The sequence below is a fragment of the Hetaerina americana genome, unplaced genomic scaffold, assembly GCF_022747635.1.
Source record: "Hetaerina americana unplaced genomic scaffold, ioHetAmer1.1.p SCAF_1, whole genome shotgun sequence".
Classification (NCBI taxonomy): Eukaryota; Metazoa; Arthropoda; class Insecta; order Odonata; family Calopterygidae; genus Hetaerina; species Hetaerina americana.
The window spans coordinates 6,833,319-6,857,338 of NW_027286069.1; the positions used below are offsets into that span (position 1 = coordinate 6,833,319).

Below are 24,020 nucleotides of genomic sequence, written 5' to 3' on the forward strand. Positions count from 1 at the left end.
CAAAAAGTAATAGTATTTGGTATAATCTACTCATTGTCATAATACTCCAGATTATGAGACTAAAATGCATAATCTCTACATTGGAGAACAAACAAGAATTATGGGAACTTCTTTTACTTATTTAGACCATTAATTTGATAACACTTTTAGCCGACTACAAATTACCTACAGCGTCGTCATGTGGTCATATCAGACTTCAATTATAATAATCAGATAAATCATCCCAATAACGTCTAACTTGTTTGGTTCATTTTTTTTTAATTTTGCCGGTGTTAGAATTAATTTTAACCAAAAAGACTCAAATTTAGGATGGAGCTCTCACGGCAAAGTTGTGGCAATTTGATTTGTTCTCACCCGCCCAAATTATTTCCTGTCGACGCTGCTTCGTGTCAAGAGCAGTAGACGTCACGGACCGCTGTCAAAAACAGCGATCTGCCAATTTTAAGCCTTCACATCAAATACGGCCAGTTGGGGATGCGGTTGAATGCGGAGCGCTTTGCCATGCTCGAAACAAAGAGCACGGATACAATGTTGAAAACAAATTACACTTGACGTCCTAGAGCGCAAGTATAACTTGCTTCGACTCAATTAACGCAAATATCTTCAGGGACAATTTTGATTGAACATGCGCTTTAACCCAACGCCCGATATCAATGTTCCCCATATGCACTCACAACTATTGAAATGCGTGTCTCCTCGAGTCGACTGTATTGGCCTAAATGATACTCTCTTTGCAGTCAGAAGGCATCCAAAATTTCACGACAGGAGGAAACACATCGAATGTCGTAACGTGATGGTACACAACTTCATCTCACAGACTTATATAACCTATTACTCATTTTTTATCGGTCGACTGCTCCAATGGACATTATACTATGCTTCTCCATGCCACCAGACAGGTCTGTAATGACTTCATTACCGACTCGCTTCGAAACCACCGTTCTTCGACAATGGGGTCAGTTAGGGCCGTCAATGACGAGACGAGGAAATGTAATCAAAAGGAAGCAGCCAGTAACCGCGGGAGGTGGGAACGTGGGGCATGGGGAGGCGAAAATAAACGAAGGGCACGTAATGAGAAAATGCAAATGACATGGCATTCAACAAGGGAAAAAAGTATAAGAGAGAGAGAGAGGTCTTTGGAATAATATTTCCCTGAAAACACACGATCTTCCTTGCTGAAAATTCGCGGAGTGCGAGGGATGGAGAGCAAGAGACGGATAATTTCGCAAATGGGACGGAGGGAAAGGGAACAAGGAGGCTTAAGGAGGGAGAAAGAAGAGTGGAGAGCGAGAGATGTGAAAGAGGTGGGTGGGCAGGAGAGGATGAGGGAAAAAGTTCAGAGGCAGGTAAACAAGAAAATGAGACAGCGCGGAACATAATGGGAGCCGCTTTACAAAAGCGGTGTATACTGATGAGAAAGGGTGCAATGAATGAACGGCGGGAGGGTCCATGGAGGAGGGGAGGTGGGGAGACTGGGCTGAGAAGCTTCAGAATATTCGGGAAAGGGGGGGGGGGCGCCGTAAGTGGAGGAATATGGGTTGCGGGGGGGGGGGGACCAGGAAGAAAGGGTGAGCGGGGACGTGAGGGAGCGGAGGAGGGGGTGGGTGTGGTTCCTTGCGTTGCAGAGGGGGTGTGGGGAGGGAGAGATGTCCTGCCTGCCCCTCATCTCCCCTCGAGTGTGCACGAAACTTTCGAAAAGGAATCCTCCCGTCCCGCACTCAGAAAGTTCCACTTGCAACACAACTGCGTCACTCGAGCCTCAATTAATTATAGTGAGTGCATTTCGTCATGGATGGCCACCCGGTGAGCGCTCCGTTTATTCTCAATTTTTTTTTAACAATTTCATTTCGGGTGCTCATGTATGCCCACGTCTTATTCATAAATGTTTTCTGAGCGTAATTGTAGGGATGTTTAACCGCAGAGTCGGGTATCCGACGGCCTCCATCGGGTGAAACAACACCGCCATGCATACACAGAGTTCGTGCTTTCTCAATCGGGATTTCGCACTTTCTCGCTGAATGCAATGAGCGGTAAAAATTTGAAGGCCTCATAAAGACGAATCAAATCGCATGCGGTCTTTGAGAGGAATCTTATATAAGCGTGCAATTTATAATGTACGCCCATGCACGAATATATTTTTGATTGTACATTATTCAGGTGCTCCGTAAGTATTCACGAAGTTCCTAGACGAAGACAAGATTCAGAAGTGAGTGTTTATTTTGTTGATATCACCATTTGAATCATTTATGCGAACACGAAACGAAAGAGATGCTCGCATCACTCGCATACTTACTTGCGATCTCGGAAAATTATTCATGTTCATTAAAGATATGCTGAAAAAATCAAAATAATTTCTCCCAAATTTGATGAAATTCAGCAAACTTCAACCACATTAATAAAAAATTTAAGCAAATTTAGCATATCTTAAAATTTTAAATTAAGAAAAAATTGCTGTTATAAGATACATTTTCCTGAACACGTTAAGAGAAAAAATAATGGCTGAAAGTAATTTTTCCGCAATTAATTTATCATCTTGCAAGAAATGAAGAAAATTTTAGAGCAAATTTCAACAGTATTTATTGGAAAGAATGAAAAACAACCACGTAAGAAATTCTGAAGGTATTCGCGGATTGGTGGAAAGAACGCAGAACGTGGAGAGATATTTTGATAAAAATTCTAACTACCGACTAAAAGAAGAATAAATACTACTCTATATTTTATCAAAAAACCATTAAACTAGGTGACCCAATTGATAACAAATTGAAAAAACATTGAAACAATTGACTAAATGCTCATAAAGGCCAGATTTTCAAACATATTAATTAATACAAGACTACCTTTAGTCAGAACAACCGTTGAACCCCACTTTGCTAGATATACAAATAATTGTACAAATAATTTGAGTTACACTCAAATATGCAACCAATGAGCAATAGTCATATTTCACAAATATCAAAATTAACATCAGTAATTGAAATAAACGGACCACTAATGCGATAATCACCACCCCGGCCACTTCACAATCCAACACAAGATCAATATCACAATCAACAATCACTAATATTTAATGAATTTGCGTTCCTTGACGCAATTTCGTTGAACACTGGTGATATATTAGACAGTCAAATCAGATTCGACCATTACATCAACACAAGACTATGTGTATGAACATGCATTCATGTACATACGATTAAATAAGCGTGTACACATGTGTGTTAATAGCCATCCATTATTGGGTTATTTACGTAAAAGACAAATTTTTTTAATTTTCTTTTCGCCAATTTTCACCATATTTATCCTTCAAAATGTGTTGGCAAAAACCTCAGAACTGTCTACATATATAAATAGATAGATAATTTAAAGGTTTACTTGCTATTAAAGAACAATTCCCTGGTATAAACTCACAGAAGTGATCACCAGTCGAAATGTGAGGGATTCGGAATCCACAGAGTTTGAGAAAATACCCATTATCTATGTGCAGAATTACCCATCGAAAATATATTATTCAATAGAACTGACCTTTGTGTATTTTAGAAAATCCAATTCTCTTTAATAATGCAGAGCACGTAACACCTGACGTTTATTTTATTTAGCATTACTTGGAGCCATAATAAAGGAAGCCAGCCTCCTCCAATGTCACAAATACAGCTGTTTGATGGGAATTACTGGTTTGAGGCTGAGTTTTCATATGACGCGAGGTTGGCAGTGAAATATGAATCAGATTACCACTGGCAAAGGTATCTGAAGCCATCTATTGATGGATCAGTTCGATTCCACAATTGATGGATCAAAGATGACTGAAATATTTGGCAGTGTATATTTCCGAGGAATCAGGAGCCGTTGGCAACATCACGTGTCGTTTCGAATAGTCGTCATCCCCACGGTTCCATTCACGGTTCATTTTACGTTTTACCTCTGGCGGCCTTCGTATTTCGCATAAATTAGTTTCTCTTTACCATTTTTTACACTCTTTCCACCATGTTTATTCTTCAAAATGCGAAGGCAGAATTCCAATTTTCAAAAAAAGACACATCTTTATTCTTAACATGGACCCAATGACTAAAACAAAATTATTTTCCATCAAACGAAATATTCATTTAGCAATGGTGAAGATACACGGAACGCATATTGAGAAAAATTAGTGTTTTTAGAGACAGAAATTAGATATTTTCCGTATATTTATATATCCTGAGCTTCATTTTTAAAAATGGTGAAAAGGCCAAAGCAAAAAATACTAAAAAGCGCAAATATAGTATGGAGGCGACGTTGATCGATGTGAGTTAATGCATAGAAATTTTATTCTTTTATGACAGTGGAATGTTTCGAGTAATAAACAGAAATAGACGAAAGTCGAGAGAGACTTATTGATATAATTGAAAATTTCCGTACAGACTCGTTGACGTCAATTTCTAAAATAAAGGGCGATTTTGAAATTTCATTTTTGGGTCTAGGTAAAGCAAGTCGTAAAATTTACATTCCTTGCTTAAGATCTACAGCAGGGCGAATTACTAATTGGACACTGCCTGTTTGAAGTCTATTCACTTTCTAATAAAGAGCATAGGAGAAGGTAATTTTCGTATGCATTCGCACATTTGTGTTATTTTACGTATTTTCTGCTGTCCGGAATCATTTGTTTAAGCTAGTCACAGATCCTCATGACTCTTCTAGATTTTCCAAGCACTAAATTCCGTTGTCAGGACCAGTGAAAAGTTTCTGGAGCGATTTTCGCTCAAAAATAATACCGTAAAAATTTAAACATACAAGTAGATTAGGCATGTGAATGGGGGAGGTGGGAATCACCAATGGTCCCTCTGAAATCTCCCTCTGAGTCCGAGGAGTCACAAATACCATTTTTGACTCCTTAAGAGGAAATTTGAGACCCAAGGGATAACAAATTTACCCTTACGAGTCCACATTATTATGTTTCATTAACCACGCAACCCCTGGAAATAAGTAATGATTAGCCAGCTAAGTTTAACGTTAAACCAAATCATTTGGGAACAACAAATTAATGGATCCAGTTTTTGTGAATGAAGGCATTAATATTCCCAAATGTCAAAAAATTTAATTTAGATCTAGCGATTCTGTTTTTCAAAATATTCATTTTTCAGGATAACGTTTTCAGCGGGGAAAATTTATTTAATATACATAAACACATATCAAATAACAAAGTAAATCTTAAAACGCTATTACATGGGTAATATCTGGTGCTTAGGTTGCATTCACAGCGATATTTTATGTCATGTTATCCCCTGTGAATTTATTTATTTTTACTTCTGCATTCAAATCAAATTTTCTTTTGCATTTAGCAGTGGAATGTTTCAGCAATCCAATTTTATCATTATTTTTAGAAAATATATTAGTCTATTGATGTGTAGTCCATGTGTAAGCAGACCCTTATAACAAATTAATTTGAAAAAATAGAGAGGCAAGGAAGGAATAAAAAGCTAAATGGCACTACAAGAGAATGTAGGCAACTCATAGGGATATAATTTTGGGATTTTATCAATCATCCAGTCCCAAACTGAAGCCTGCTTTCATTGTAATGGAATTCAGAGTCCTAGATGAAATCCGCTGCCAAACCATCGACATCAACTTAAAATCCGCAGGACACGAGGAGCGACTTGGAGAAGATATCTAACATGTTACGATGAAGTAGGAGTTTTTCTTGATTTTTACAAGTCCATAAACGGGTGCTAGACATTGAGTACTTAACAAGTGTACACTGCCCGTTAGATTCCATACCTTCGTACAAACCGCTGAAGGAGACTATAACTGGCGTTTTTCTATTGCTTAATCCTCCCAAGTTTTCAGCATTTATGATCATTTGGTAAGATGCAAATATTGCATATTCTTCATTCTAATAACATACTATTAAAACTCAACGGTGGTAGGTGAAGCAAGGAAATTGTATTTGGGACTCGAACATAAGAATGGTCTCATCTGGTGGTATTAATAGATTCTAAACCATCAGGTATTCGAAACAACAAGGATAATTACATTACTTCACAACTGAAATATTTCTTAATATAAAACTCAATCATTATATATCACATCAGTTTATCAGTACGTATATATTACCCGACAGTGGGTATTTCGAAGGATATACTTGTAGTTCTATTGACGCCTATTTTCTGATTGTTGTTACTTAGTTTCCTCGACTATTTCGGGCGTTTTCCGATGTTTTGCTGCATTGTTTTCGATAAATAACTAATTGAGCGATAGGGCGACATTGAAAAGATAGAAATGGAAAAACTGAACCGGTGGAGGAAACTCTAAAGAGTGGTATTTTCTCTTTCTTATTCGTTCTACTCAGGAGAATATGTATAATATATTATAATATAGCATCATGGATGGTGATAGGTATAAATATGGTGAGAAAATGTATGTACAATACAAAGAATCGTAGACGATATTTGAAATTAGATCCAGACGCTTGTAAGAAAAGGCGAGCCAATTACGGAGTATGACGGCACTGAATGTGGCAATTACAAGGTTTTATGAAAATTACTTATGGCAATTATTAGGTTAAAATTCTATCGTACAAAAGATCAAGGAGGTAAATGAACATGTCTACTATCTATTTTCTTCATAATTGTATTTGTGAGAGGAATGGACCAGCTAAAGAATTTATGAAAAGGCAGCACAGTGAGCCAAATGTTCCATTAGGGGCAGCAAACGTCCACAAGGGACGCAAAATTGAAGGCATTTACCAACATTTAGAATGTTAAATATTGACAACTTAGTCATTTGGATGATCTTAGATGCTGACGGAAGATCTAGCAAACTTCTCTCAAGGACTCCAAAACTCATGCGTCATCCCCTAAGGCACTGAGCATCTGTGAAGTGATATCAGCCTTCACTAATTCGTAATTCGCGCTAAACACTAAACACGTTCGCACACTTTCGTGAGGGCTACAATATATACCAATATATATATATATATATATATATATATATATATATATATATATACTACCTTGATCAAAAATTTCCCTGAATTTATTCAGAAAATTAAAAATACAAGTTTATTCATCTAAATCTATATTGTCCCCTTCAAAGTAATCCCCATCGACTGCAACACACTTATGCCAGCGCTTGATCCAATCCTCGAAACATTTTTTATATTCGGTTTTCGGTATGTCCATCAGTGCTTCCTGCGATTTTTCCATTACTTCCTCTCGGCTGCTAAAACGCGTTCCCCGTAATGGTTTTTTAACTCGATTGAACAGAAAGAAGTCACAGGGAGCCAAATCAGGTGAATTCGGTGGCTGTTGGATGGTATTTGTTGCATTTTTCGTCAAAAAATTACGAATAATGATAGCACTGTGCGACGGTGCGTTATCATGGTGCAAAATCCACGAGTTTTCTGCCCACATTTCTGGTCTCTTTCGGCGAATTGCTTCACGCAAACGTCTCATAACGCCCAAATAATACTCTTTGTTTACTGTCTGGCCTTCTGGCAAAAATTCATGATGCACTACACCGTTGTAATCCATGAAAACCGTCAGCATTGCCTTCTTTTTTGACTGAAAACGACGTGGTTTTTTTGGTCTCGGCTCATTTGGTGAACGCCATTCACTTGCCTGATGTCTGGATTGCGTGTCGTACTCATAAACCCACGTCTCGTCTCCAGTAATGATCCTTTTGATGAATGTGGGATCGGATTCAGCCTCGCAAATCATGTCTTTTGCGACGTCAACACGGTCTCTTTTTTGCATGAAATTGAGGTCTTTTGGCACCAACTTTGCTGCTACACGACGGAAACCCAAATCATTAACCTTGGGCGGATCCATAGGCAATGTTCAAGTCCTCCGCTATTTCTCTGATGGTTAATTTGCGGTTATTGACCAACATTTCTTTTACTTTATCAATTTTTTCACCGACTTTCGATGTCGATGGTCTGCCACTGCGTTCATCATCTTCGATTGACTCACGACCACTTCTGAACCGCTCGTGCCACTGGTAAACGACCGTTTTTTTTAGAGAATCGTTGCCGAAACACTTTTCCAACATTTCCAATGTCCGTGCACCACTAAATCCGTTTTTTACGCAAAATTTAATACAAGTTTGTTGTTGCAAATTTAAATCCATTTCTGCAATTGTAAAAAATCGCCAACACACACAGAGATAGATGTAATCTTGGCTACGTAACTTTTGCAAATGTCAAGTTATGACACTAAGATTTAAAGGGAATATCAACAACAGATGTACCAATTTAACAAAAAAAACAGAACTCAAATCGGAACGATGGGAGCGCCACACGGTGGTTATTCCGGGAACTTTTTGATCAAGGTAGTATATCTCTTCGCATAGCCCCAAAATTATCACACTAGCCATCCATCAAATACGCCTAATTGAGAAATTAAAAATGGAAGTACAATATGAAGCACTGGGGCACACATCTTGCTTCGAGCACTTTGGAGGAGGCGTGAGCATAACAGATTGCTATGACATTCGTGCAGCCTCCCTTCAAAGCATTTGGTGCATGAATCAACCACTTAGGTCGTTGGGCTGGAGCAGTTGCTGTGATTGATGCAATTGTAGTTGCTTACTGCACGGCTGCATCAGGAGAACTTCAATACATATTGATGCAAGAATTGGAACAGCAATAAAATGCAAATGCATAAATGCAAACATATTGTGTTCTCTTGCTGTTTATTATTTCATGTAAATGGCTTTGTGGTCATCCAATGTAAGTAATTACTTAATATCATTTAGCCTTTGTGTTGCTGACAGGGTTGGCTGATGCATCAATCACAGAGTGGGTCTACAAACTAGACACCTACAAAGTTACACCCATACAATTCAACGGACTTAAAATCCTTGAAATACAGTGGAACTTTATTAAATGAAGAACAAAATGTATTTTTCCACTCTTCTTTATTTTGGTAATACTAGTTTCAATGCTTGGGCATCATCATCAGGTAGATCATTGTGTTCTTCATTTAATGAACATGAACTTCCACAAAGTTGAGCCCGAAACAGTCGAATGCAGTGGAACCTTGCTTAACAAGCACCTCACATATTCCTCAGTAATTTGCATATTGAGCAAAAAATAAACTCTCTAAACGAGCAATACTTCCACAGTAATGGGGAGAGGGGAGTTCCCGGAACGACTGTGTACTTGCTGCTTCAATTTGTGAAGATAACTCATTCTGCTAGCATCTTAAGTGCCGCTAGTGACCACACGTTTTTCCCAACTTGTGTTCAGACATATTATTTGTGATTTCTATGCATGTTTTAATCACTCTTGCAAAAATGTCCCCAAAAACAAGCCGCAAGAAGACAGCTATCAGAGAAAAAAATTACCATAGAAATGAAAATTAAAATCATTGTGAAGTGAGAACAAGGAGTGTGTGGGGCTGATCTAGCAGGCGCACACACAGATTGACACAAAGGATTTGCACTACCTTGAGAACAAAGATAAAGATTAAGGAGATAAGGGAGTGACACGAATACCTATGCAAAGGTTACATATTCTTGACAAAGTTGAGGGGTTGGTTCACATATGGATAACCAAAAAGCAATTGCAAGGTGACATTAATATCATTTGTGAGTAGACAAAAGTGATTTTTGCTGACCTCTTTCAGTTCTACGCCAGGATCATCAATGGCCAAAGGAGAAATATTTGAGAGAAGCTGTGGGTAATTCAAGTAGTTTAAGGAAGGATTTGGCATCCGCAGTGTTGCGAGAGACATGGTGAAGCAGTTACTTGGTTATCTTGGCTTCATTCCATGATAAAAGGAAAGATGTAGATGATTCATGATCCTAAACAATGTATAAATAATTTTTTCAATAAACCATGTACATAATTTATTTTTTTCAGCATGGAATGTATTATTGTATTTTATATATTAATTAATATGAGAAAACTGTTTCAATTAATGAGTAAGATTCCAAAACAAATTATGCTCACTAAGCGAGGTTCCACTTTACACAGGAAAGCTTCCTTCTCCAACCCCAGGCTGATAATATTATGAAATTTTTAACAATTTCTATGCCCACTGTGTTTAGTGATTTCATTGCTCAGACATAAACATAAGTGAGAGACTAATTTGAAGCCTTTTCAAGAGAATGAAAGAATGTGATTGGATATTTGTGATTTAGGATCCCAAATAACAGTGTTTCCCATTTTGCTGAGATAAATATGAAATATTGAAAATATGATCATGCGAAATCACACATTTTTAATATTTACTTAAGACCAACATGATTATCACTTATTCTAGGTCATTCCTGCCTAAAATTTTAAATGTTCTTACAATGACTTTACACTTACAATACTTTAAACTACTTCTCAACATAATCTCCAAGCAAATTAAGGCATTTGTCATAACGTGTGACAAGTTTCTGTATTCCTGCTGCATAGTCCTTCGCCGCCAGCTCATTGAGATACGCGAGGGACCCATCTTGCACAAATTTTTGCATAATGCAGATGGTGTTTAACAATTTCATGAACAATTGTTCGAGAAACATTGGGAAAATGCTCACAGATGTCATCAATTGTGACGCGCCGATCGTTCCTCACGAATTCGTCAACTGAGCTCACCAGTTGGTCTGTAATGACAGACGGTCTCCCCGAACGCTCATCGTCGTGTGTGTTCCCCCTCCCCATGTTGAAGTTGCGACACCACCGCCGAACAGACGACTCGTCCATTACATTGTCTCCATACACCTCCTTTAATTGGCGATGAATATCACATGGGCGAACGTTTCTTGCATTGAGGAATTTAATCACTGCCCTCACTTCACAACTGGCGGCGTTCTCAATTTTTTTAAACATTGTAAACAATCACAGAAACAACACAGGCAATGCTAGCGTCACGCAACTTGGCTCAGAGAAGGCAGACAAGCCACTGAAGCTATCTGACCTCGTCCAGCGGCTACTCGCGTCGTCAGCACTTCATGCGGCACGAACGGGTACTACTTTCCGGATGACCCTCGTATGTATATATATATATATATATATATATATATATATATATATATATATATGTATAACGATTGTACGGAAAAACTCACGAGTAGCACAATAATGGGACGCCAAAATAGAACAAAAATATAATATCAACATTTAAAAGGACACTCACACGGTAAATAGTTCGAGCTTTTGGCCCTCTCAGAGGCCTTCTTCAAGTGAGACTGAAAATATGCTGTTGCTGTGGAGAGGGGAAAGGGGTATGCGCGGGGAGGGGAGGTGTGGATGGAATGCTGGGAAGGAAATTAAAGATGGCGATTAAGGGTGGGAATATCAGGAAAAGGGATAGGATCACATAAAATACCAACACAGGAGAGGTGGGGAAGACGGAATCGAGCAGATCACACGCGCAAAATTATTCCCTTGACCGGAACTTGAACAACTAATCTTTTCACTTCCCAGGCCAATGCTTTAACCACTTGAGCTATCGAGGAAAAGTTATTTACACAGAGATTTGCGAGTCTTTATGGGACAATTGGTTGCATGAAAGACCCACAAATCTCAGTGTAAATTACCTTTCCTCAATATCTCAAGTAGTTACAGCATACGTCCGGCAAGTGGAATGATCCGGTGTTCAATTTCCGGTCAAGGAAATATTTTTGCGCTTGTGATCTATTCAATTCCGCCTCCCTATCTCTTATGTGTTCGTCCTTTATATGTGTTCCTATCCCTTTTCCTTATATAGAGCAATATATATATATATAGTATATATATATATATATATATATATATATATATATGTATATATTTCGATTCCCGGGCAAGGCACTCTGGGCACCTGCAGCTTCACCCAAGCTATGTGATTTTTCGGGTACCAGGTCTTCCTGGGAAACCATAACCGGCAAAGGGAAAGGAACTGGCCCCCTTACCCTGATGTGTGGATTTCACACGCCGTCTGGCTTAGTACTGGGTGAACTCTACCATCACCCACTAAACCGACCTTCGGGTTGATTACTGTGTTTATGGTTTTATATTCATAACCATATATATATATATATATATATATATATATATATATATATATATATATATATATATATATATATGTATATATATATATGTATATATATATATATATATGTATATATATATATATATATATATATATATATATATATATATATATATATATATATATATATGTGTGTATATATATATATATGTATATATATATATATATATATATATATATGTATATATATATATATATATATGTATATATATATATGTATATATATATATATATATATACACACACATATATATATATATATATATCACAAATTATATGTGTGTATGGAGTGGTTAAAGATATAATTATTGGAGCGAGACGTCTTAATTAGCTTACTAACAATTAAGATGTCCAGAATGCCTATAACTTGAACCTTTCGTTTGACGAACAGAGCATTTCATTTGATTAAATCTCTTCGTGCTTTAATGGTAAGAAAAGGATATTCATCAAAAGGGTCTGCACCTCAATATGTGCATGTGCGTGGAAAATAAGGGTATGCATATGTTCAATTTCCAAAAAGGGGGATGAAGTGAGGCACTTCAATCGCATACCATTACGCGCGCATAATATTTTTCATAAACCCCATGGGTGTGAGGAGTAAATTTGGCGCCGTCTCACTAGAATTATAGAGTAAAGGAAATAATTATTTGAAATCGTAAAATTTTAAAATGCTATGGGTTTTATTCTGTTTTTGCTGTCACTCTGTTTAAAATTATCAACCCTTTAATTTGCTGTTAAACATTTTAATTTACCTCTCATTTGTTACTCTATCTATGCCATTCAAAAGAACACATCGAATGGAATTGGGTCGTGCATAATTCGTCCATATGAAAAGCGGTCCTTTCGGTGCCAATGTTGGAGAACTACAGGTCTATCCCTTTTGACGTGTCCTCGAATAGTTCTGAATGGGGAGAGAGGGGCTTTATCGCTCCTCTGTCCCCATGCCCACTCCTGCGTGGGAAACTACCACGCTAGTAAACCCCGCCAGCCCGATCCCAATGTACACCATTCTCAAGAGAGGGAGACTTTGAAAGAGGGTGTGGTTTGAGGAAGAGAGCAGTGGAGGAGACGCGGGGCGAAGGGCTTGAGTGGATGATGGCAGTGGCGATGACAATGGAAGGGAGGAGGCGTTCTTTTGTGTCTTAATGCAGCGAGCTGATGAGACGGAAGAGTGTTGGAGGGAGGATGAGAACGGGGAATGAAAGAGCAAGGAGGAACGAGCGAGAAAGGGATGAAGGCCAAATGAGGAGTGGGGGAGGGGAAACGAGTGTGTAATCCACTCATGGGGGTTCTATTGCCTGGATGTCATTGTTTGTCAGTCTCATCCGAGGCTCAACATATTTTCTGGGATAAATACGATTTTTCCATTGAAATGATAGCATCCCTCCCCCCGAAATGGAGAAATCGATGGCTTCCAACGAAACTGTGAAATGGTGCCACAAATTGAGGCGATTTGTCATACGGTGCGATTGAGTTCAGAAACTCTCTGGCGGATTTCGGCAGTGTCCGACTACATATTATCCCATCCATATTCGATAGAGGGTCGCTCAGCTGGGCTGTTGAATGCACACTTCAATCAAAGGTCCACTTGAATGGGGAGTAATTACAAATTACAAATGTAGACATCAATTTACAATTCATGGTTTTGATTATTTTCCCTTACAATATATTTTCCCATTTGTCTTAAAATTTACATTATTGCGAGGCAATAAATAATGAATTTGGAATGGTGAGCTTTTATTGTATGCCCAATGTCATTTTAGCACATGACATTCATTATTCGTCGCCTTTCAACCGATGGAAGAAATTCGCCATCAATTATACAACCACTGAAAATAAAGATGAGTCCATACAAAATTCACGGATGATTAGCAAAACAAGCCGAACTCGATTCGATGGGCTATTCGTCCAACGTGAGTTTGAATCATGACCTTGTTTTGGGGGATTGTTTTTTTTTATAATTTTGAGCTGAACTAAATTAACTAAACAACATTAGCACCCAAATTTTTGCCAACATTGAAATTAATATGGCCATATTTACTTTATTGTCTTCCAATGTATGTTCAAGTCTCTTTCCCCACATTTCTACACCAGGTATCTAGATTTGCCACAGGTTTTCAGAATTCGCGCCGTAGATTCATTGAGTGTTACGCAAAGTTCTTAAATAACATAGACGAAGGAAGAGAAAAATTTTACAAGTCAGATATCTGCATATCGCTTCTGTACACTTCTGGCTAAATCCTCCCTTCTCAATCTCTTCAAAATTCTCGATTTTGAGTTTTATGCTCAGAGCATATGCGAATAACATGATACCCATCCCATATCTCATATCATACTATATTTTACTTATTTGAGTTTTATCGATAAATTTATTTTAAAATTTTTATCACATTAATGATAGCATTACCACATAAAATTAAGAATTTCAGGTTTTAAAGGATGACAATTGATCTTTTGATCTATATTACATGTCACTGCATTTATTGTCCTATGTATAATTAATTAAAGTTAGCGTAAAAGGTTAAAAATAGTAATTAAATTTTACTTTGCATCATCATTTGTAGGCGCTACATAACATATTACTTCTTCATACTTTTCAAACATCAATTTGAACACACCTTGAGCATTTTGAAACCATAGAAGGGGTGTGTTGTTTATGGACGAGGAAGTACACTAAGATAGCCTCTTTAATTTCTCAAATTCTTTTAGCAAAGAACAAGACAGACGACTACTATTATAAAATCTAGAATGAAAAGCTCTTAAATAAGGAGAATTAGATGTACTTATTCCGAATTTAAATCGGAAATATAATTAACGGGATGTTGCCTCAGACACCAAGCGAATGATCCAAACCTCTTTGTGTTATAAGTGAGGTCAAAAATGTGAATGGAAAGAGTCTCTTGGGGAAAGAGAAATTTAGAAAATGAAGGAAGTGCTCGCTTAATTGCTCGCAAGATAAATACAATAGCAACCGTTTGATTCATCATCAGAATGCGTTTCCCTTCCCACCACTCTTGGTTGTTTCTATCAAAAGTTTTATTGTTTCATCCAATCAAATGGAACCTTACACGTATATCCCACCATATGCCACCTTACGTGATAACCCGCAGGAAGTTCTTCACGAATTATTGCTTATGCTCTACGCAGGGCGCACAATAATCCGGTGGAAGGCAATCAAACAGACTGCAATCCGGACAACGGCTGCCGACCTCCGATTATTAAGGCTTCTGTAGAGTCCCAACTAGGAAACGGATATTCTTAGGCGCAGGCGGACGTATACAATTCGAATACGCGCTTTCCCTTAAACTGAAAGTGAAGGCGGTTTTCAGTGTCCGGTGGGGGCGGAGGGAACAGGGAGTGGAGGAGGATGAAAGGGGTGGGTGGCATGGAAGGGGGGGAGAGGGACGGAGGCGGGGTTGCGGGAAGCGGGGAGAGGTGTTAGCAGCTAGAGCTTTGGAAAGGGACTTGATGAGGAAAAGAGCGGGAAAAGCCACAAGGGGAGGTGGGCGGGGGGAGGAGGGTGGATGCGGGAGAGTGGGAGTGGTCGTTTTTGAGAGGATAATGATAACGGGGAGAGACGGCATTCGCTCTTTTGTTTTAATGCGGCGAGCGGATGGGAGAGAGAGAGATGAGGGGGAGGGAGGGGGAAGGAGGCGAGGGTGGAGAAGGGGCGATTTGAAAGAGAGGGGCGGCTTCTGGACCACACTGGGGCGACGGGAGGGAGGATCAATTCAAAATTAGGAAGGGGGGGAGGGGACGAGAGAGAAGGAGAGAGGGAGAGTTGGTGGAAGGGGAAGGGGGTGACGAAGGGAAGGGAGAAAGAAAAGGTTGACTGAGGGAATATCAGAAAAGGGAATAGTTCATTTTCAGAGGGAGTGAATCATGGCGATGACAGGCTTTCTATGTACTATACCTGCCGAGGTAGACGCCGCACACTTTTTAAAGTCGGGCACACTGCTTAAAATTATACTAGCAGAATTAGAGCCAGCTGCTGCAATTTACCTTCATGCATACTAAATGTTTCAATTCACGATCATCACCGCTGTTCACACGCATTATGAATTATTATTCGGTTCCATCGCTCCTCCCGAGTGCATTAAATATTCGCCCTCTCCAACCGCCTTCATTTCGTAAAATACCTCACGAAATATTCTCCTCCGAATTATATGCCATTTGTATGCTCATATTTAAAACTCCATCCGCCTGATCTCAATCTCACGATTCAATTCCCTAAATATTTGACGGTTAATTTTTGACACGTTGGCATATTTCATTTCCCTCCATAAAGAAAATGCTGTTGTTCCTTAAAACACTTCACTCTATACAGTATATCTTAACTAGTTTGTCACATATTTTTCCACTAAGACTATTAAGTCGCTCCTTGGACGCTTTTTTACACATGGAATTCAACTTTTAAAATCTTAAACGGCTTGGGCATAAATGAGATCAATATGAGACTTGCATTCTTCTCAAATGTCTGCTTTATTGCTGAATGTTTGGGTCTGCAAGGGAGAGTATGGAGAATTAACATACGGATGGAGTGCAAATGACTTAAGAAATAAAAATATTCGGCCTACCAGAGAAGAAATGAAGGGAGGTTGGCCAAGGCGCCGCGAAAGAAACGAGAAAGGCGAATTGCGACGATTGATACGTTATATGAAGGCAAGGCACTTGCGAGTGCTGAAGGCCACTTATTTTCTTCCTCCGTCTCGCAAAGCTGTGTTGTGACAACAACTCGAACAGATTTTGCAAGATCATGACCAATTTCGTGGAGATACTCTTTAAAGTCTCAAAATAAAGTCATAAATCCTTCTATAAATAGTAGGATCTGAGGGTATCCAACTACGAAAGAGACTTCTAATGGGGATTACCCTAGTCTTTAAGTGAATGACTTGGTAAAGAAACTAATCTATTAGATTTAGAAACGAGTATACTTGATTATTTGTTCTCTTCCAGGGAATTGCACGGAGAGAAAGGGGAGTGTACAGAATAGTCTATTAAGAATTCCTTATATGGCTACTTGTGTATGCAGCCCTCATGATACATTAAAAAATACTCCATATTTTACCTTTTTTAATGCTTATGGTTTTGATGCACGCGATAGTGGCACTAATGACTGATTCTCTGTCAAGTATCGAGCATCTTGGCTCAAAAAATTAACTTAATGAATTGATTGTTGTTCGGTTAATTTTTAATAACAAACATTATCACTGGAGGACCTTCCATCGGTACCAGTTAATTAAAGATTGTGTGATTAACGGAATGCAGGTTAAAAAGTCACCGCCAGTGCAGTAACCTGTATTTAAGTACTTCATTTAGCTCTATCACAATCATGCTTTCTCCACTTGCTGGAAGGTTCCCAATATAAGAAAATAAGGATTTAAACCCATCACATATATAAGACCCCCTGCATATATCATTACTAAATCTACAAAAATACCCCACGATCTATCATTTTGGTGCGTGGCAGGGGGCGGAAGCACCAGGTGGGACGGTAGGGAAAAAGTGACAGGAACGGTGTTTATATATATGGTTAGGAAAAAAATAAAACATGTACTAACTATCCACTATTACATTATCATCTGAGAGTGGACAAAGAAATAACCAGATGCGGAATATTTTGAAAATTTAAGTTAATACAAACAAGTGTGAAAGATAAGACACTGTGAAGAATAAAAAAAAGGTGACAAAAAGGAATGGGGAATCAATATGGTGGATTGAACGCTTCAATAATTGATGCATACTCCATAAGCCATCCACGCCTTTCATCCAAGAGGATTTCATTTCATCCGCGATAACGATCCACTCATTTTATGCATCCGCAATGTTCTTTCATCCATTTTCATCACCGTCGAAACTGCTCGCAGGAATGCTCTGCAAGAGTAACGTATATATTCTCCCTCCGTTCCGGATCTGATGTCCGTGGCACTCCATCTTACTCCTTTTCGCATACGAGGGATAAATGGCGGTGAAGAGAAAACCGATAAGAAGGCGGAGAATAAAACAAAGAAATGGGAACTGCATGCAAGCTTTTAACAAAAAAAATCGACGTCAAAAAGGCCGTTACTTCGCCCTGGGTTCCGCGACTTGATTGCTCAACCCTTTCGCGGAAAAGAGAGAGAGAGAGGGGGGGTGGGGTGGGGTGGGGGAAGGGGTTCAGAGGAGGAAGGGGCGGGAAGTGAGGTAAAAGCGCCTGCCTCCGCGCTGCAAGTGCGTCTGGGGGTTTGGGAGCCGTGCGAACGTCACTGGCAAAGAAGGGAAAATACCCCTTACTCGGTGAAATGTCTCCAGCGGATCATTATTACACTGTCCTTAGTCAAAACTTACGTCTCTCCTCCGTTTGCATTCACGTAGAAAAGGGAGCTGGGTTATTCATATGCATAAGCATTTTCGAGGGCGCGTAAACTCGCGAACATAAAATAATAAACTGGCAAAATTTAAATTGCAAAGTGGAGGTAGTGGATAGCATTCAATTCGTCGGAGGCTGATGCATGAAGACGCTCGCGCGCACTCATTTATATCCACCAGTTCCAGCTTCGCCAACGCGGGCGATTACGCCGCTATTATTCCTCATTGGTTTGAGAGAGAGTGCACACGTTTCGCGCGAATTGTCCGCGGAGTTCGTGCATTTTTAGGCGCGTGGGTGGCCTCGTTCCGGCGATGAACGCATTAAAATGTCGACTCGGGGGGACGTAATATGAAGAGAAATTAAGAATACCAACGGTACCAACGTCGTGAGAGGGGGGGAGGGGGAGGGAGGAACACGAGAGGAATCCGCGGACCGCGTGCACCGTCGAATATCTCGCTCCCTTCTTTTATTTGGTCAAAAGAAAACAAACGACGACTCTTTTCCGTCCCAAACATTTCCGCAAACAAACGCGACGACGCCTTTTGTTGCCACCCTCATCTACCACAGGCAAGAAAAATGCTACGTGCATTTTTCCGTCCGCATTCAGAGAGTGAATATAGCGGCGGTCGTAAAGGCGAGTGGGTATTTTCTATCTCCCCCCACCCCTCGTCCATTTCCACGCTGGACGTACACTCGCTGGCAGGCAAGGCTCCTCCTCCCCAAACCCGTATCTCTCTCCCTCCGTCTCCCCCCCACGTCGACACATACGCGTCGCTTAAGGAAAATACCCTCGGGAGACCGACCCTCGGGGAAGTGCTCGGCCCGGGCCTCGGGAGTGGTTAACGCCGCGAAGGAACGTCGAGCGCACCCAGCCTCAGGTCTGAATTCACGCGACGATTCGCACACGAATGGCGGCCGTGGACAAACCTGGGAGATAGGGAGGGAGGGCGGAAGGTTGGGGGGAAATAAAGCTGTCGGAGAGTCAAGACTCTGAAACGACCTCGTTCCCAGATAATTATTATTTTTCAAAACTCCGTAGTAATTACAGTCTTTTTAATGTGGCATAGCACTGAGAGTCCCTCCCTTAATGCACTCCCTCAGCGTTTCCTTTCTCCTCGAAAACCTCCCGTCGCATCGTGTGCCCTTTCGGATATTATTATACTCCATTTAAATGTGCACCCTTGGAAAATGGAAATGCTGAGACGAATGAATGAATGCGGGTCCGAGGCTGCCAATGCACTCCCAGAACACTCGCTGAATACGGAGAATTCCCGCATCGGAAATTCGGTTGACCCCAGGCAGACGTCTCCGTTTATTTTCAAAAAAATAAAAGGAAGAGAAGTGAGCCGTTAAAAGGGGATGCTTCGTGGTGAGTTATCGTGGATTCCGCTGAGATTAGCCCTATTCTTACGAAAATGTTGGAATACGGTGTTTGCTGCTGATCGTGCAAATTATACATTTACTTATTTTGGAAAACTAGCGTTCAAAAATAAATTTAGCACGGTGAAAATAAATTGGACTCCACGCTGGCATAAAAATTATTTACTAAATGTTAGCATCACGCAGCCCGAAATAAATTAAGTACTATATCATAATAGCAATGAATTAATACCGCCAAGGTATCAATTACTCTTAAGAATGCAGATCATTCCACTTCCGTAAGACCCTTCTTGGATGACGATCTAAAATGAAACCTTCCAAATATTTTTTGGACGTTTCTAGTTTTGTCCTTTCTATTGTTCATAAAGTACCCTTTTAAATAATTTCTGTAGGCTTGGAAATATACATACTTTTACCGACGATGTTCTAACAGGAGGTAGACCACTAAATGAACACTAATCTATTCACTTCACGCGAGATATGTTGGGATTGGAACTTCGTGTCCATGAATAACTTAATGACTTAAAAGAGCAAAATTATTTTTCGTTATTTCGAGTTTTTGGCGCTTCTAAACAGAATATGTATTCATTACCATCTAACAGTACTCACTCAAACGACGACGAGCGGAATATACGTCAACTCGGTGTGGAGTGTGGTAGTATATGAACGTTAATATGTTGGAAAAACGAAGATGAATAATTGACATAAATCAAAAAAAGAAGTAGGAACGGACAAAACAATTATATATATATATATATATATATATATATATAATATGTATATTTCTTAAGCCTCTTGAGTAAAATATTTTATCTGAATAAATAAAATCCGGTGGCAAAATTAAATCGATAAAATATCTTTTTTATCTGTATCTCTTGATTTAGGCATTTATGTTGCATAATAACAACGCCAAAATTAATTTTTTACTCATGTATCCGGCATTTCAGCTGCGGAATTCAGGAATGAAAGCATGCATTATTCTTTTCTATTTTCTTCCTTTCCCGGATTAGGCCCGAGTTTCCGAGGGAGTTCATTGAAGTCAACCCATGCGAATATGAACCTGACGTCGTCATCTCCCTCATTTTAGTTTTTTTCAATTATCCCTTTTTTCCGCTGAAAATTTCTCGATAATTGTGGTTTCACACAAAGGCGTCGCGTGGCAGCGAGGGGAGGGAAGGATTTTGGGGAGTGGAGGGTGGGAGGGGGCAGGGATGCCAGGGGGGAGAGGGAGGGCAGGGGGTCTCGGGAGGATTTCTGGCAGAGCAGGAGGGGAGGCGGGAAATACGACGACTGAGGCGATTTTGAAGGAATGGTGATCTCTCTTTCGAGATTTGTTCACGATCTACTTCCTGCGGCCGCGGCGACGTGATCGATAGCCCGGGATTGACTGTGGCGGTGGCCCGCAGAGGCGGCGGCGGGCCATGGGGGCGGCGGGAGGGGAGGGAAGAGGGAGAATGTTTCAGCCAGCGCTCCCTATTCGCTTACGCCTCTGTCCGGTCATGGCTCGACTGGCTGCGTGCCGTAATGAAAAAAAAATCCCTCGCGCGAATAAATGGAACTGTTTACAGTGACCGGAGAGGACAAAAGTTCCATCTTCGGTCATTTTTTAAAAACCATGGTGGGGCTTTTGACGGCAGGGAAACATTTCTGTAGCCGTTGTTTTTTGCCATATTCTTTCAGAAACCCGGTGCGAACTCTATCCATTTATCTGTCGGATTCTGCTGAAGATTTATCGTTTATTCGGTTTGAAATTAGCACAGTACTGGGCAGACCATAACTCTTTAATACTTAACTTATGAAAAAGAAAATAATTATAAGTTTTGTGAACCAAGGGGTAGGTTTTCACTGGTTCGCTAATAGGTTCTATATATTCCGATAACCGAACGTTTAGAAGAGCTTCCATATGAATTTTATTTATCTAGAATTTTTATAGTTTCTATTTATGGTAAAAAATATTCAAAATTGCCATTAACTGGAACAATAATGATAATTAGGCATTTTAATGCCTGGGTTCTTACGTAAGTTATTACTTTTATCAATTGCTCGAAAATTAGCAGAATTATTTTTCATCGTGCATACAAATCTTGTCCGATTGGTAATGTTCCTAGATTCAGATTCATAACCAACACCCGTATCATTGTCAGCCCTTGCGGGCGCACATTAAACCGTACCGGTGGGCGATACCCACCTTTACCGGTCATTTTACATAAATAAAACCCTTGGCATTGCAAAAACCTGACAATAGTATGCGTGTATGTTTGTGGGAAACGAGAAACTTAATACTAAGTGTAACAGGACTGTTACACCCTAACAAAATACAATCTAAGGTGAACGAGCCGACAGGAAACGGCTCGTGAATAAGACTAAACTAAAAACTAGGCGGGGGAGAATACATGTCGGGGAAACATCGATGGAATTAACACAGGGAAGCATTACATAACCAGAAGGGAAACAAAACAATAGAAAAAAAAGAAAAAGTGGCGAACGGAGTGCCGTACATTCTAAGAGCAGACATAGGAAAGAGATTCATAACCAATCTGATGTTTTTACATTTATAGAAACGGAGTAAGCATTGGAGCTGGGTCGCGAGGATTAAAAAAAACTTAATGAGTTCCATTGTACTCCATGCTCTCCATGGGAGAAAATAAAGTTTAATTACATTAGAGAAATACCTGAAATCAAAAAATACTTTCAAATGCATGGGTAAACAATGTTAAAATTGAGCGGAGTAATTGACTTGAGGACATCTATTACAAATGCAAACTGTAGGAAAATAACGTAAATATACATATCAACGCAGAAGGTACAGACAAAATTACCGCTCGAAAAACACAAAAACTGACAATGACAAGACAAAGCAACTCGAATATGCGATAGCCCTGTCAAGCATAGGCTTACACAGCCGGCGGCGGAGAACAGAATACATTGCCCATTCGAAGTTTATTGAAAAGAGATCTAAGCAATTCAAAGTCTTTCTAATACTAATTACTATACTCGTTGATGGTCTATGATATTATTACACATGTTATTTTCCATTGGAATATTTTACCTCAGCCAAAAAATACGTTCTCAATGACATTCTTTAATACTTGAATTTGGATAAAAACAGGTTATTTATTTCTTTAATGAAAATTAAGCCTTTAGTGGAACCCTACCCACGTTTACCGACCCTTGGGGAGGTGTTATCAAACCTGAAATCGTAAGGACAACGCAAGATGATCTCAAAAAGAATCTTAATTTGGACCAAGCAAATTGCTCCGCACCATGAGGATATTTCTCCATCAACAACAAGGGTGTTTCTCCTCACAGATGAGAGGTGGGGAGAGGGGAATCAAGTCGGGAGGGAGTGGCTCTGACTGTACTCACGGGAGCAGTGGCGCGGCTCGTCTGACTTGTCCTCGCAGTCTCGGTGGCCGTCGCAGAACCGGTCCAGGGGCACGCAGCCTTCGCCAGACAGGCAGAAGAACTGCGAGATCCTGCAGGCGGGCGGGGGCGTGGGGAGGGAGGGCGTGATAGGTGTCGGGGGGGTTGGTGGGGAGGGGTCCGGGGCGTCGGGGGGCGGGAGGGGCGAGGGGGGCGAGGGCGGGTCGAGGAGGAGGGTTGCCGATGGGGGCAGTGCCGAGGGGGGCGGGGGGAGGAGGTCGATGCCGGCCCCCGGCGGCGGCGGCGTGGGTGCCGGCGGCGGAGGCAGGCCGGCCGCGGCGGTCGCGCTGGTGGTGGCCGTCATCATCATCCGCTCGTGTTTCCTCCGGCCGCCGCCGCCCCTCCTCCGGCCTCCGTGGCCCCCGCCTCCGCCCCCGCCGCCCCCCCCGCCGTCTGCACCCCACAGCGTCGCCACCATCGTCGCCAGCAGGAAGCATGTTAGCAGAGCGCGGCGCATTTTCTCGCTACTTCCACGTGAGTGACGCGATGCTCAGGGTCCCTCCTTTCATCGTAGTTGTCGAACCGAGGTCCCGGCGTTGTTTATCTGGAATGTGGGCAAAAAGGGCGAGGTTAAATTCAGTCGGTCGTGGGCGAGAGAAGGCAATCGTGAAGGCGGTACTCCACGCGGAAACAGCTCCTCTGCGGGAGAGCGCCATTTCAATAAACGGAGCATGATGACTGATTTTGTCAGATGAGAACTTAACACGCTTTCTGCAAAGGCAATGCAGTTGAAAGATGGACTTATTCACAGTTATACGATAAGATCCTTTAATGGAAAACTTAGGAGTTACTTTGATTTGCAAGCTTTTGGCTTAATTTTGATTCGTTAATTCATATGTTTCAACACAATGCCTCAGCCTCTTTTATGAATTGCC

The 24,020-nt window shown here is 40.5% G+C and overlaps 1 protein-coding gene across 1 annotated transcript in view; it reads right to left on the minus strand.

Annotated features, from left to right (window-relative positions):
• LOC139694242 (uncharacterized) overlaps positions 1–23,278 on the minus strand; it is a gene marked incomplete at its 5' end in the record, with an annotated part of 294,041 nt that extends 270,763 nt beyond the window's left edge. Inside the window, one exon of the mRNA XM_071592695.1 lies at positions 23,089–23,278. Coding sequence (XP_071448796.1) covers positions 23,089–23,278 — 190 coding nt within the window. The remainder of the gene's footprint in view (positions 1–23,088) is intronic.
• Positions 23,279–24,020: the final 742 nt, after the last annotated feature.